Here is a 15,420-nt window from a genome sequence, read left to right on the forward strand (position 1 = left end):
CCATTCGACGGCCAACACCGCGGTTCCTGGTGTGTCCGCTGTGCCGTGCGTGTGATAATTGCTTGTACAGCCCTCTCGCAGTGTCCGGAGCAAGTATGGTGGGTCTGACACACCAGTGTCAATGTGTCCTCTTTTCCGTTTCCAGGAGTGTATGTAATTCTTGTATTAGTTGTGCCAACTGATCTTGTACTTCCCGGATTTCGCTTTTGTGTTGTGTATTAATTTGATATTGATTTTGTTTAAATTTCTTAATTTATTCACACTCTTCTGTGTCAGGGAAGGCTTGTGTCATTCAGATCATCATCTACCTTTGTAGATAAGTTAGTGAACTGATTCTAAAGTTCCGCTACTTTCTCCGATAATGAACTGATTTCCTCAGTGTGTTGTTCTGAACAAAGTTTCAGAGTGCACATTTGTGTTGAAAACGTATCTAATGTGTCCTTTAAGTTTTCCTGAGTTTTTGCAAGTTGCGTAACCGAATTGGTAGATGCAACTGAGTCAGTTTTAGCTTGCAAGGTGTCGTGATTTTTATGAACAATAGTTTGCAGTTCCTTTATGGCTGATTCGTGATTCTGTAATGCATTTTGATGACGCGAAAAAATAGGTTGGAAATGCTCACAATTTTTTTTCACGTCATTACATACTTTTTTAAATTTCGATTCGATTTTAAGTAACTCAGCAGTTAAACCTTCACGTGTTTGTTCAAGCGTTTGTTCCATTGAGTCTAACTTTTGGAGCTGTTGTCCCATTTTTGGCATTAATTGTAATAACAATGCACTAGTGTCTGAAACACGTTCTTCTGTACTTTTCGGCAGTGCATTTGCACCAGCAACATTCGCATTTTGAAAAGCAGAAAATGTGCCTTGACGTGATTGAGAAACGGGTAATGACGCAAAACCTGAATCTACGGTATTTGCAAAAGTGTGTCCTGTCATTTCGGATCCCTGTGGCGAGCTGTTGCCGACCGACCGGTCGACAATACTACCCTCTTCACTAGCTGTTTCACTGTATACACGATTATTTATTGCCTGATCCATTCCCCTATGCACAATTTCCAAATTACTATGTTGAACATTAGATAATTCATTACACGGTGGCGCTAACACACTACTCTCGTCTTCACTGTCATTTCTCAGTTAACTTTGGAGCCTAGTATTACGTTTTTCACACGCTGTTATTGTCACAATATTTCACACGATAACACAGAAAAGCACAATTTGAACAGCAAAATAAGAAAACACATTAACATAGCACTGAAAGTAACATCTAGTTAATTGCAAGCGCAGCTACGAAATACTTGGTGCAAATCTACATGCATGCCACAACTGTTTTACTGTACAACAGTGAAACACTACAACTACAAAGCAAATTCTCTATACAATTACGTGATAGTAATAAACAATAACTACACTAATTACACAAAGTACAAGAAAAAATCCGAAGATTTCAGTGAGGTATCCTCGGCTAAGGGTCTACTTATGAAACCTCCCCTTAGAAAAATTTATGAATTACTGTGCTAGTAAACCCCTTACGTTATTTGATTTTCAAACAGCTGAGCAACACTGAACGTACTCAGACATTTCTCTCTTTACTCATTCTGATCATCACTAAACTGACACACAATATTTTTTTAGCGCAACGCAATCTGACTTCCAATAATCCCTACAAAAGAATGGCCCAGACTAACAATAACCTATATCTTTCATGAGTCACTTACCTCACAAAAATATTCGTTACTCGAACTGCTGCAATACAGCGAGCGCCAATACTGCCAGCTAAATAAAGGATTCTAACTACTGAAGGCACTAACTACTGATAGGCATAGTTAGCAAATGAAAGATTTTGATAGAGAACAAACAGTGTATTTACCTTAATAGTGTTCAAAAGTTATTATACACACACACACACACACACACACACACACACACACACACACACATATATATATATATATATATATATATATATATATATATATATCGGTTTATGACATCCAGTCTAACAAATTTCGTTATTCTGACGGACACACGTCCAGATCGTCCACCATCTCTCTTCCCACATCCACCACTGCTGGCGGCGCACCTCCAACTGCGCAACGTTACGCGCTGTTCACATCCAACTGCCCAACACTACAATAGCAAATATTCCAACAACGCAAACCAGCGACAGACTTCACACACCACAGCCAGTGATTTTCATATTGAGCGCTACGTGGCGTTACCAACATAGGAACCTAAACAGCCTACTTACAACTCGTATCCCACTGTATACCCCAAGTTCACGGGTTGGCTTAGTGAGACAACTGAGGATTTCCTCTTCCTCTTGAGTACAGTCCAGATGTAACCCAGGTTCAATCCTCGGAAGGCAGCAATGGTAACACCTCTTAATGTCGCCAAGTACTGGATGAGAAGAAGTGTGAGAGCAATAGGCATTGTCACAATGACAGTCTTGAACCTTTTTGGCAGATATGGGATGGCAGGGGCCTCTAAGGTACTTTCTTTGGGTAGCTGCTTCACCCAGAAATCAGATATGAAATTGTCTGATTGTCGATCGGTGTTAATGATGAACTTCAACGTGTGCACAGTAAAAAGTTAAATACAGCTATTTGATGACATATATGAGTGGGTGCAACTCGTGATTCAAGATAGTTTCTCACTTTGGCTACTCTCAGTGGCAGCACCCTAAGGAACATCACAATGGTTAGAGCTACAAGAACAAGATGTAATCAAGATGTAATCATCAGTCGTAATTGTTGTGACATACCTGGTCCCTGTTTTTGGCTACCTGGCACTATTACTGGAAACACGTCCTTAAATACTTCCTATCCACTGCATTACCTAAATGACGTTCGTTCCTGGATTATTTCTATTCCGTATTTACACTGGGCTCAACATTATTGCCTCCTGGACCAAATACTAGCCACCAATAATGAAGGGATTTCGATGGAACAACTATTTCGGTACATACCCCGGTAACATAACGAACATCAGGGCGTTCGAACTTCCACGACAGTTACACTCTTAATCTTATTGATAACTGACGCCGTCTGTATCCCTGAAGCGCTGGTTCTAGATCCCACCCCTACCAATCCATACTACCTGCACGACTATGCCAATAGTCTGGCTCATGTGAGGAAGCAGTGTAACTGCTGGAAAGGTGTGCGTGAATACCTGTAAATAGTGTGAACCAAAAACTCGATAGAATTTGTCTAAGGTAGATTGTGTACGATTGAACTAGTTTCAGGTTTAGTAGTAGCAAAGTTATTGGAAGTCCTAATCCTAAAAGGAGAAGAGTGCAACGACACAAGCCAAGCAAGGGCTCATTGCTTTAATAACAGTACCTACTGGTCATACTGCCTTCCTAGCAGCTGCAGCACAACTGTCCAGACAATGATCAATGAAGTTACTGTGGCCTGCGTGGTGTTGTGGCAAGTGGTGTTTGTAACTTCCAAGGTGGCCAGTCAACAACAATCTCACCCTATGGCAAATAAACTGGCCACAAGGCCAGGCTGGGCATCGAATTAACAAGTCATTGAATCAGCTAGTCATCAAGCTGGGGTCCATTGTCGGGTTGGTTTTTCTCTTGAGGGCGCCATCACAAATTTCATCCAGGAAGGGCCATATGTCACAGCACCAATGGGCCAAATGTTAAGCTGAGGCTCTCCCAGCCACCAAACCAATGGGTGTCCACCAATCCGAGATGCCACTTGGCCCAAATCGAGACAGGGGATCTCACCCTGGAAGTTCTACATTTCCTTCACTCAATATGGCTGGGCAATTCCCCTGTCGCTCTACTAACGGTATTTCCAGCTCAGACGGACATGCCAGAACCTGATACAGTGTAAATGCCGTCATTCTAGATTGCATATACCTCAGGGTTACTCTGTTCCTGAGTGTAAGTCACACTAGACGTAGTGTGTGCAGACATCTACACTTCTATGGATTGATTACCATAGTCCATGGTTTGAAGCACAATACACTGCACCACCTGACATGGACATGAGTCTACCGTAATAATATGCTAGGAAATAGAGGTTTCAGCTATTCTGAGCATCCCACTTACCTCTGCTAGTAAAGACATGAAAGTAGGTAGTGGTTTCTGGTACAATCATATATGTATTTTGGATTATCCATGTCTTTCAGTTACCACTGCAGTCTAGTGTCCTCATTAACACGGATGATCGAGAGCCTGGTACATACATCATCATGTGACCACCATCAGCTTGTCCACACAAAGAAAACTAACACCACTGTATGCCAGATATCAAGAAGCAGGGACACTGAAGACAGACGCAGGCTGGGGGTACAGTGGTATGCAAAGTCGAAAGCGGTTGACACAGAGGAAACTGGATGCCACCAGATGGCACAGAGGATGGCTCGCTCCTCTGTTACCTTGTGGTAGTGGGAGTTGACACTTGTGCTCAGAACAAGGAGTGGACCTGCTGGCAGGAGCCGTCAGCCACACAAACCAGCCTAATGATGGGTGGCCTGGCCTGCGACCGTGGCAGATGGGGGCTCACTGTGAAGGGCTCCGAGCTGCCTGAATACGGGAAGACGCCGCCGAGGATATACTTGTAGTGGCCCAAATGCCGAAGCCGGTACACGCCGGGCTCCACGTCGTCGGGCACCGACCACACCACCGTCGCTTCGCTCATCCCCAGTGGAGTGGACGTCCGCCGCCAGAGGAACCTGCCGGAAACCATATGTTGTAACTTATTATCATTAAAGTAACGTGAACAGAGAGGAAAAAGCTTAGTGCATACTTAAGCCACACCCACTCCAACACATCACTCTGCCTCACCTTGCTTGAAATTTTAATACAATACCCAACAGCCTGGACTTTCATATACACTACATCACCATAATCATCCTCATCCTCACCATTCCCATCATTATTATCGTCATCCATACCGCTCTCATCCTCGTGATTCTTATTTTTTCCATATTCAGGTCTTCCTCATATTATCCTCAGCATCGTCATCCTCATAATTCTGCTGATTCTCAAGGTCCTCAGCCTCACTGTAATCATAAATGTACTTCACGTTGTTTTCGTCCTCAGCATCACAAATGCTATCGTTGCCGTCATCCTTTCTGATCTTAGTATCCCAGGAATTCACTCATGAAACATCTCGACTCAGTCCCCATTAAAGTCTCTTTCGGTTAACTATTTTTGACAGATATGCTGAAAAATAAGTTATAGACATATTTGACTTACTACGTGCTGCGTGTTACATTTATCACACACACACACACACACACACACACACACACAGAGGAAAAGAAACCATACATGTCAAACTTAATTAATGATTTCAGGTGCAATTGGTCCTCCACCGAAAAATCTTCAGTCACTACAAAGAGATGAATTATTTACGTTTTCCGTTAGGACTTTTTCTTCTTTCTTCTTAGCTCTTAATCACACTTTCTTTCTGTTGTCTCTCAGCGAAAATTTCTGAAATGGCTGTAGGTGTCGGGCACAATAACATAAAATTTAATACTGAAACCGCTGATCTAGAGCATCACTGGCCATCTTTAAATCACAAAAGGAATGCCTGTTAATGCACTTTTCTCTGTGAAATTGTGTGTAAACTACTGCTTCCTCTTATGATGTGGAGTTGGCCAATGAGAGGTGAAATCGCTAATTCAAGTTTTACATGTTATCCATTTTAAGATTGATTTTACCAATCCCTGACGGCTCCTTCACGACTGAAACTTCTTTGTTTCCAAAATGGCTGAGACGGTTTGATTTTCTTGCTCTGTATTTATTATCCGGCTAGGATATCTTCAATATCTGAAGAGAGGTACTTTTCAGTGTCACTGGTCCATTTGATTTTGTTCTTTTCATTGTTAAAATACTGAATAATTTATTTCGTGGACCGGTTTTCTCTGATCTTTTTTTCAATAAGTGCAGTAATAAGAAACAGGACACATTAGGAAAATGGGAGCTTCAAATGACAATCCAGTCACCCAGCTCAAGGTGCTTCCTGGTTTTCCTAGATTACATAAGGTAAATACTAAAAAGGTACCTTTCAAAAAGGACACAGCGATTTTATTCCGTCCTTGCACTATATTAGCTTATGTTCCTGTCTCTACATTAGTCCTTGTCGGCGTAGTCGATGGGAAAAATCTTCCTATCTCTTTCCGGTTCCAGCGGTTTTCCAAGAAAATTTGTCTTTCTTTTTTTTTCCTTCGTCATTCCTCAGTTTTGCTCTTGTTTGAGAGTCCATTTTCACTGAATTGCATGGAGTATCTGGGTCTTATAATTTCAATACTTGCTTTGTATATCTTGCATATTAGCACTTTCTGAAACTTAAAATCGAAACCCTATTTTCCCACGTACTAGATATTTCGCTGCTAAAAAAAGTTTCTGCTCACACGCATCTATTTAACTCGCAGATTAATTTTTATGCAGTTCCTCTCAGCCTAATTTTCTATCCACATCTCTGGCTTGGAATATGCACGTTTACCACCAAGCTTCAAACATTCAGCTTTCATAAAATTTGTTGCGTGGAAATTCGCCACGTGTAATGTTTCCTCTGAGTGCATCACAAAGGATGCCAGAAAACTCTGGACTGCTGTTAAGTCTTTCTTTCCCTTCACGTCACTGCTGACCTGCTTTAGAGAAGGATGTGCGGTTTTTTGACAGTTTTTCTGCTGAGGTTGGAACGCTGTTACAGGTACATGCAGAATTATGTGAGTACAAAAGAAAATTTGCACCTGTAGTTTAGTTTCCATGCCTTTAGTAGGTGTTGATATGTAAATCGAGTGTCAGACAGCGATTGGAAAGTGGTACATGACGCAAACAGAACAAATGAAGGGACGAATGAAATCCCTTGCTGCTCTAAGCCCGGGTAGGCAATATCAGTTAATAAAGTTAACGCTGGATTCAGCGACGTGAGTCCGTCGACTGTTAGGGAAAGTGGAGGAGCTGCGAGGGGCTGTTAATACCTTGTTGTTGGTGATGGTATGAAAACAAGACGTATTTTCACCAAAGCTACTGACAAGTTGGTGAGCCGGCCGGTGTGGCCGTGCGGTTCTAGGCGCTTCAGTCTGGAACCGCGTGACCGCTACGGTCGCAGGTTCGAATCCTGCCTCGGGCATGGATGTGTGTGATGTCCTTAGGTTAGTTAGGTTTAATTAGTTCTACGTTCTAGGCGACTGATGACCTCAGAAGCTAAGTCGCATAGTGCTCAGAGCCATTTGAACCATTTGAACCAAGTTGGTGAGTGGAGGCCTTTCTAAAATCCATGAAGGTAGCATCTTTCTGGAAGAGCTTATGATTTTCATTAACGCTCACACGTATCACCTAGCGGGGTCGGAAAATATTGTTATGATTTTTATGTTATTCGGACGACATGAAAATGATCACAAGTTTGTGCGACCCTTGGGACAGCGCGACGAAGGTAATGAAAAAACGTAAATTGACCAAAGCTTGAAGGTAAGACGCCAGCTGTCTCGCGAAAGACTACTTACTTGAATCAGGTATCTAGTAAAATACTACATCCCTCACGTATCACTCCGGTAAGGCCCTCTAAGTCAAGGTTAGCGACTACAGAGGTATTAAAGAAGTATTTCTTCCCGCGCTCTACACACCAACGGAACGAGTGTTAGAGATATTTAACCAGTCTTTCATCCCGCACTCCGTACACTAACATAACGGTTGTTTGTGTGGTTTATGATTACGGACCACTTTTCTTTCATGAACTGTCACAATCTCTTTATATGAGCAAATGCAGGAAATGGCTGCAGTTTTATAAAACCGAAATCGTAGAGCAAATATACGTGTATTGCTACGCAATTTCTTTATCAAGCAAATATATACAATGATTCCGATTTTTAATAGAGAAAATATTTAATTTTGTGCTAGTAAACAATAAATAAACCAGAAGTGTAAAGTGACGTCGCACTAAAATAAAGTTTCGCCGTTTTAGAATGCTAACAGCTCAGATGTCGAACTGTCTGCAAAAAGCGACAACTTACAGTGATATCAGCTACACGAACGGATATTTTACTTTCACTGTGTAACTTAGTTTCAGGAAGCTGCAACAAACACAGGCTTCAACCGAATCTCCTGAAGAACTCAAACAATATATAGCTCGTCAGTTTTATTACTGTCTCTGTTTATTGTTATATCCAAGAAATTTATTTTCTTTTGTGTTTCTTTTTCTGTGGTGAACTGAATATTTTTATATTTATTGTTTATGTCTGCTTGAATTTTGTCTATTTTCTCTGTTGGTTCATCTACCATACAGATATGTAATCCACATATCTGCACCAGTTAACAAATTTGTATCCTTTCTTTGTGATGACTGTACCAAATATTGTGTTTTCTATGTGGTTGAAGAATATGTTTGCCAGTGTTCCTGTTGCTGCGCATCCCATTGGAAACTCATCTCTTTGTAAGTAAAATCTCTTTTAAAATTGGAAGTAATTTTGGGATGTGGTTGCTTTGAGAGCTTTGGTTACTTCATTAATATTATCTGCAGGTAGTTTTTTGTGTGTCAGTAAGTTTCCTTCAACTGGTTTTATTATGTATGCAACAGGTATCGAGGTGTCCATGTTCTCTATGCCGAAAGAGATGAGTGATGCTGTTTGTGGAATGTGTAAGTCTTTTATTTCTGTTATGAGTTCATTTGTGTTTTTTACTGTTCTACTGTTCTTCATTTCAAAACGTTGCATTATGATTTTTTCATGTGTTTTGACACACGGTATAATGGTCCTATCATGAAATTAATCACAGGCCTTAACGGAATAAGGGGTTTGGGACCTTTGGGTTGAGTGCTGAGTGTTGGTGGTTTTGGGTTCCACTGTGTGATGTGTTGGTTTTGTTTAACTGTGATTATGTGTTTGATGTGATTTAGGTTGTTTTTTATGTATGTCTGGAAACGTGCTGCTGCACCGTATTTCAGTTTTGAGATGTTGTTAGAGGAGATAAAATCTTTAGTTTTTTCTATATATTTTTCTCTATTGATCAGTATTGTGTTGTTCTCTTTATCAGCTTTTGTGACTATAATATTGTTAGACTGTAATTTTTCTTTTAATGTTTTACAGCTCTTGTGATTATAACATTATTAGACTGTGGTTTTTCTTTTAATTTCTTAATGATGTTGTTTTCTGTTTGAACTTTCCTGTTTTACTCATTCTTTGACTTGGTGAATGTGTTGTTTATTTCTTTATGCATAAGTTCTCGTGTTAGCCCAATAGTTACAGCGCTATTTTTTTTGTTTATCTTCCTCTGTGATGACGCTTTTCGTTTTTGCAATCAGATTTTCTATGTAGCGGTTATCTATTTTTGTACTGATGTTGTGTTTGCGCTCTTTCTGTAATATCTGTGTCTCTTTCTCTGTTAATTCTGTATCTGTATCTTTATTAGTTTTGGGTGACATTTGTGGTGGTGGGTGTGTTGTACTTTTTTGTGATTTTCTTTCTGGTTATTTTTGTTTGTGAGTGTTCTGATTTTTCGCCTGTGTCTGTTCTGTGTATATTGTTGTGTTCTCGCTGTGATGTGTTAAATTTTTTTGTGTTATGTTGATCACCACTACAGGGTTCTTAATAAATGCAGATAACTCGAGATGTACATCTTATAACATTATGTTAAGCACGAATTCCTTAGTATAAAGCGATTTGATTTAATTTTTAACCAAGTTTTTTCTGCAAATGACTTCGTTATTTGTGCTCTCAAAGAGTTGTTTCTGACATTAACATTAATGTTGCTGGGAACTACAATATTTATTTTGCAAGTCTGATTGAATCTGATATGTTCAACATACGAGAAAAGACATGAAAATTATTAGAGTGAACAATCACAACTGCCAGTACAAGAAAACTTTCACATACGAAGAGTCCTTGCAATGAAAAGAAAAGTAATTAAGTCCAAACAATATGAGCAATAACTCCCGGATCATGTTAGCCACAAAATATAACAAAAGAAATATGAAACAGAACCAGAGTATTAACTAATGACTCTCTCTCCATCTCTCTCTCTCTCTCTCTCTCTCTCTCTCTCTCCCTCTCTCTCTCTCGCACACACACACACAAACACACACACACACACACACACACACACACACACAAAACAAATGAAAAATGTCAAAACACACACACAACACAAACAACAGACGGGAGATAAACACTCTTCTACAGTTGGCAACATTACATTCTATAAACACACACATATAGATTAAAAAGTGCAGGTAATGTCTTATAATAAATGTGGGCGAAAAAACGGGTGATATTAGAATCAAGTTTAAAGTTTTTCCGAGAGTTCGCAACTGCCCCTAGTTGTTTGTAAACATACTTTTGTAAATATTCGAAGATGCGCACGAGTTCCCAGTGGTTCTAAATTCACTCATTAGAGATCGTAAGTTTCCTCTCGACTTGGACATCTCGTTCATTGCAACTGTTTTACACTGTCATTAATTCCACATAACTACTTTCAGGTTTCATTTTTAAAAACATGCAGTTATAACTGTAAAACACGTCAGAATTCAACTCCTTTAAGGTAAACCATGTTAACCATTTTCGGACTATATGTTTTTAAAATTAAGACATGTCCATTTCCTCATGTCGTTATATAGCGCAAAACTTTTTAAAATCCATTTGACTACTATTGTTTTTTTCATTTGACGCCGCTTGCCTACACAATTTAAATCTGTATAATTAGTGTGCTTGTACTGCTTGTACAGCAATGTCGCACGTATTCTATTATAAAAACAATATGTATATACCCATAATATTATTTACTAGCATTCTGCAGATTCAGATACACTTGATAATTGCCTAATATAAAGATCGAGACCGGTAGTGCGAACTTAATAATGATCTTAAAAAAGCAGCTGGAGCGGGTTTTCATTAACCCGAAAATAGTCTGAATGAGATACTTATAGTCTTCATTCCGCTTACTGGCATCTCAGCTTTTACCAAATAAAAGATTGTACCTTATGATTCTATACATGCATTATCAAAATATTTCGATGAAATTATTGACACGCAGTTCTGACTAAATGAGTTCTTATGAGTTCTTTTGATAAAAACACTCAAAAAGTAAAACCTTATACAGCTGTTACCTTACTCTTCATTCCTGGAAATATTGAAATTCGAATAGTCTACTAAAGCTCCACATATAAAATTCACTGCTTATTAAAAATCGACAGGGATAGTGATAGCTTTGTTACTCCAGAAAGACGATAGTGTTGTAACCGCGATCCCAGCTCCTGCAAGATAGACTTTCCTCCAGAAACGTTCGTTGAACGGTATGTCTAGTCTCTAGGCGCAGCAGCCTACCACGGAGGTCGCTAGCAGAGTGGGAAAGTTTCATGTCGAGCCTAGCGTGGAGCAAATAGTGCGGAGCTTACTGTCACTGCGCCTCAAAATATAACCCGTGCTCAGCGGCTTAGCCGGCAGAGTTCCAGCGAGAGCGAGTCGGATTTCCAGTTCCATTTCCAGCTCCCGGCGCAGTTGCAGTCGCAGTTACAGCACCTGTTCATTGCAGTCAGCTTTCCGAAAAAGGATACGCCACTCATCGACAATGCAGGATACCACCACGGCAGAGTCTTCGCTGGAAAGTTGATAATAGTGTCCACCAATTGGAATTAGAGCTGGACTGCACAGGCTAAGACTTCTACGATATCCTGTTGCTTACTGTTGTGTTATAGACTTAATGAACGTTTTGGGAATATAATTTGAAGTCACTTCAGTTGTTGTGCTTAATATATGTGCGTGTCTGATGTCGTTGGTTTGGAGTAGCACCCCTGTTCGCACTCATATATCGGTAGGACGTTGTAGTTTGTTGTCGACATAAAAGTGAATTTAACATAGATAGTCATATGCTGCACTCGCGATGCGTAATCTTACTACGGGTGGTATACAAAAATACGAACTATTCTCATTCACGCACATTTTTGATTTCAGAAAAGGCTGTGACTCAGTTGTCCGCGACTCACCCTTACAGATATTAAAATGGAAAATTGTCTACATCTGGAAACACCTACAATAGTAAAACAGACAGTGAAAAATACAATTTCCAATGTTAAATTAATGAGGAACTCTCAGAATTGTTACAAATCGAAGTCGAAAAAGACAAGGACATATATGGCGTAACTCAAAATTATGGAATACGAAACTCGGGATCCTGAGTTTTTATGCGTATTAGAATAATTGTGATTACCATGACTACTTGAATCTGTTTTGGTGCCATCACTAACTGCAGACATGGCAAGGTCATTCCCTTACTTGGTCCCAGCAGGTACATGGGAATCCCACTCTCCGTAAGCCCTCCGCTACGATTCCATGCTCTCTTGCAGAAGTAGTGAGCAAACAATATCCTGTGCTTCTCCACTGTGCCGTACAGAACTGTCGAAATTTTCAAAGTGTCCTACAGAAAGATTTTAACAAGGGAGAAAGTTAATTTTTAACCTCATGTCTACGAGGAGATTGTTAAAGATGGACCTCAAGCTATGACAGGACGAAGCCAAGAAGGCTACCGGCCACGTTATTCCTAAATAAACTCTCCTATTAGTCACCTAGATCGATTCAGAGAAACTGAAGGAAAAGTATATCTGGATATTCAGACTGGGGTGTGAATACAACTGGCACCTTGACTTTGATATTGACTTCCTTATTTGGTAAAAGTATCATGTCAAACAAAAAGATTGGCGACTACTTTTTCTTGGCTAGTAGCTTAATCTCATGGTTTTCACGTCACTGATTTCCAAACTGACCTCAGTTTACTTTCTGTCATGTAAACTGTTTTCACTATTGTCTTCGTCATAAACTAGAAAGTTAGAGAAGTGCATGTAATTGGAATGAGACGTAATTTCATTTATCAATGTGAGCAAAGGTTTTATCGACGTTTATTCAAAAACGCCTCTTTATTACGTAGGAATTATGTATCTTCGTTAAAGTATCTGAGCTGTTAGAGATTTTCCTCACTGAATTGCGTGTTGTACCACTCGGTGAAGTAACCTACAATTGCCTCTCGCAAAGAAGTCAAAGTGGCTGTCAAAAACGTGTATCTACAGCCAATCTCATAAGGTTTTCCAGCATACGAAACATAACGATTTCTTTTCTTTGACTTTGGAACCAAAGAGTTCAACTTTTTCCTTCTTCAAGCCCAAATAACTTGATTCAGTTTGTGTAAGGAGCTTTGGTTCTAAATTGCACACTACTGGCAATTAAAATTGCTACACCACGAAGTTGACGTGCTACACGTGCCAAATTTAACAGACAGGAAGAAGATGCTGTGATATGCAAATGATTAGCTTTTCAGACCATTCCCACAAGGTTGGCGTCGGTGGCGACACGTACAACGTGCTGACATAAGGAAAGTTTCCAACCGATTTCTCATACACAAACAGCATTTGTCCGGTGTTGCCTGGCGAAACGTTGTTGTGATGCCTCGTGTAAGGAGGGGAAATGCGTACCATCACGTTTCCGACTTTGATAAAGGTCGGATTGTAGCCTATCGCGATTGCGGTTTATCGTATCGCGACATTGCTGCTCTCGTTGGTCGAGATCCTATGACTGTTAGCAGAATATGGAATCGGTGGGTTCAGGAGGGTAATACGGAACGCCGTGCTGGATCCCAATGGCCTCGTATCACTAGCAGTCGAGATGACAGGCATGGCTGTAACGGATCGTGCAGCCTCGTCTCGATCCCTGAGTCGAACGATGGAGACTTTTGCAAGAGAACAACCATCTGCACGAACAGTTATACGACGTCTGCAGAAGCATGGACTATCAGCTCGGAGACCATGGCTGCGGTTACCCTTGACGCTGCATCACAGATAGGAGGGGCTGCGATGGTGTACTCAACGACGAACCTGGGTGTACGAATGGCAAAACGTCATTTTTTCGGATGAATCCAGGTTCTGTGTACAGCATCATGATGGTCGCATCCGTGTTTGGCGACATAACGGTGAACGCACATTGGAAGCGTGTATTCGTCATCGCCATACTGGCGTATCACCAGGCGTGATGGTATGGGGGTGCCAGTGGTCACCTCTTGTTTGCGTTGACGGCACTTTGAGCAGTGGACGTTACATTTCAGATGTGTTACGACCCGTGGCTTCACCCTTCATTCGATCCCTGCGAAACCCTACATTGCAGTAGGATAATGCACGACCGAATGTTGCAGGTCCTGTACGGGACTTCCTGGATACAGAAAATGTTCGACTGCTGCCCTGGCCAGCACATTCTCCAGATCTCTCACCAATTAGAAACGTCTGGTCAATGGTGGTCGAGAACTGGCTCGTCACAATACGCCAGTCACTACTCTTGATAAACTGTGGTATCGTGTTGAAGGTGCATGGGCAGCTGTACCTGTACACGCCATCCAAGCTCTGTTTGACTCAATGCCCAGGCGTATCAAGGCCGTTATTACGGCCAGATGTGGTTGTTCTGGGTACTGATTTCTCAGGATCTATGCACCCAAATTGCGTGAAAATGTAATCGCTTGTCAGTTTTAGTGTAATATATTTGTCCAATGAATACCCATTTGTCATCTGCATTCCTTATCGGTGTAGCAATTTTAATGGCCAGTAGTGTATAAAGAGCGATGCTTGTCCTCCCGTATCAGATGGGGTATTGCTACAAACGTTAAGGATAATGTCATCAAAAATTTCATATGTGCTCGATTGGAGACACATCTGATGATCGAGCAGACCAAGGCAACGTTTTGACACTCTCTAGAGCATGTTGAGTTACAAGAGGTTATATGTGGGCGCGCATTGTGCTGTTGGACAACTTCCCCAGGAATGCTGTTCATGAATGGCAGCACAACAGGTCGAATCACCACATTCACGCACAAATTTGCAGTCAGGGTGCGTGGATAACCAGAAGAGTGCTCCTGCTGTCATAAGAAATCACACCCCAGACCATAACTCCCGGCGTAGGTCCCTTATGTCTACCACGCACGCAGGTTGGTTGCAGGCTCTCAAGTGGCCTCCTTCCGACCAACACATGGTCATCACTGGCTCCGAGGTAGCACCAGCTGTCATCCGAAAACACAACAGACCTCCACTCTCCCCTCCAATGAGCTTTCGCTTGACACCACTGTAGTCGCAAATGGTGGTTGTTTGTGGTGGGTGGAATGCACGCTACATGGAGTCTAGCCTGGAGCGGTCCTGGAAGTAATCGGTTCTTTACAGTTCGTTGTGTAACTGTGGTACCAGCTGGCACTCAAGTTTCTGTTGCAGAGGCAGTACGGCGTGCCTGAGCCACACGCCAAACACGTTGGTCTTCCCTGTCTGTTGTGCCACTTGGCCTATTGTTAGTCTCGTGACTACCGCTGCCAGAAATGATGTACAATGGCTGCAAACTCGCCAAATCTTTCCGAAATATCGCAGAATGAACACGCAGCTTCTCGTAGCCCTATTAGACTTCGTTAATAGTGAACTGTTGACAATGGTGTATTTCTCGTCTT

At 41.2% G+C, this 15,420-nt stretch overlaps 1 protein-coding gene across 1 annotated transcript in view; it reads right to left on the reverse strand.

Moving 5' to 3' along the window:
- Positions 1-4,220: 4,220 nt before the first annotated feature.
- The window catches only part of LOC126455831 (neutral ceramidase-like), a 205,711-nt gene continuing 194,511 nt past the window's right edge, over positions 4,221-15,420 (reverse strand). Inside the window, exon 12 of the mRNA XM_050091593.1 lies at positions 4,221-4,688. Within this exon, the coding sequence (XP_049947550.1) occupies positions 4,421-4,688 (268 nt within the window). The 3' untranslated portion in view covers positions 4,221-4,420. The remainder of the gene's footprint in view (positions 4,689-15,420) is intronic.

This window comes from Schistocerca serialis, chromosome 2, assembly GCF_023864345.2.
Source record: "Schistocerca serialis cubense isolate TAMUIC-IGC-003099 chromosome 2, iqSchSeri2.2, whole genome shotgun sequence".
NCBI lineage: Eukaryota > Metazoa > Arthropoda > Insecta > Orthoptera > Acrididae > Schistocerca > Schistocerca serialis.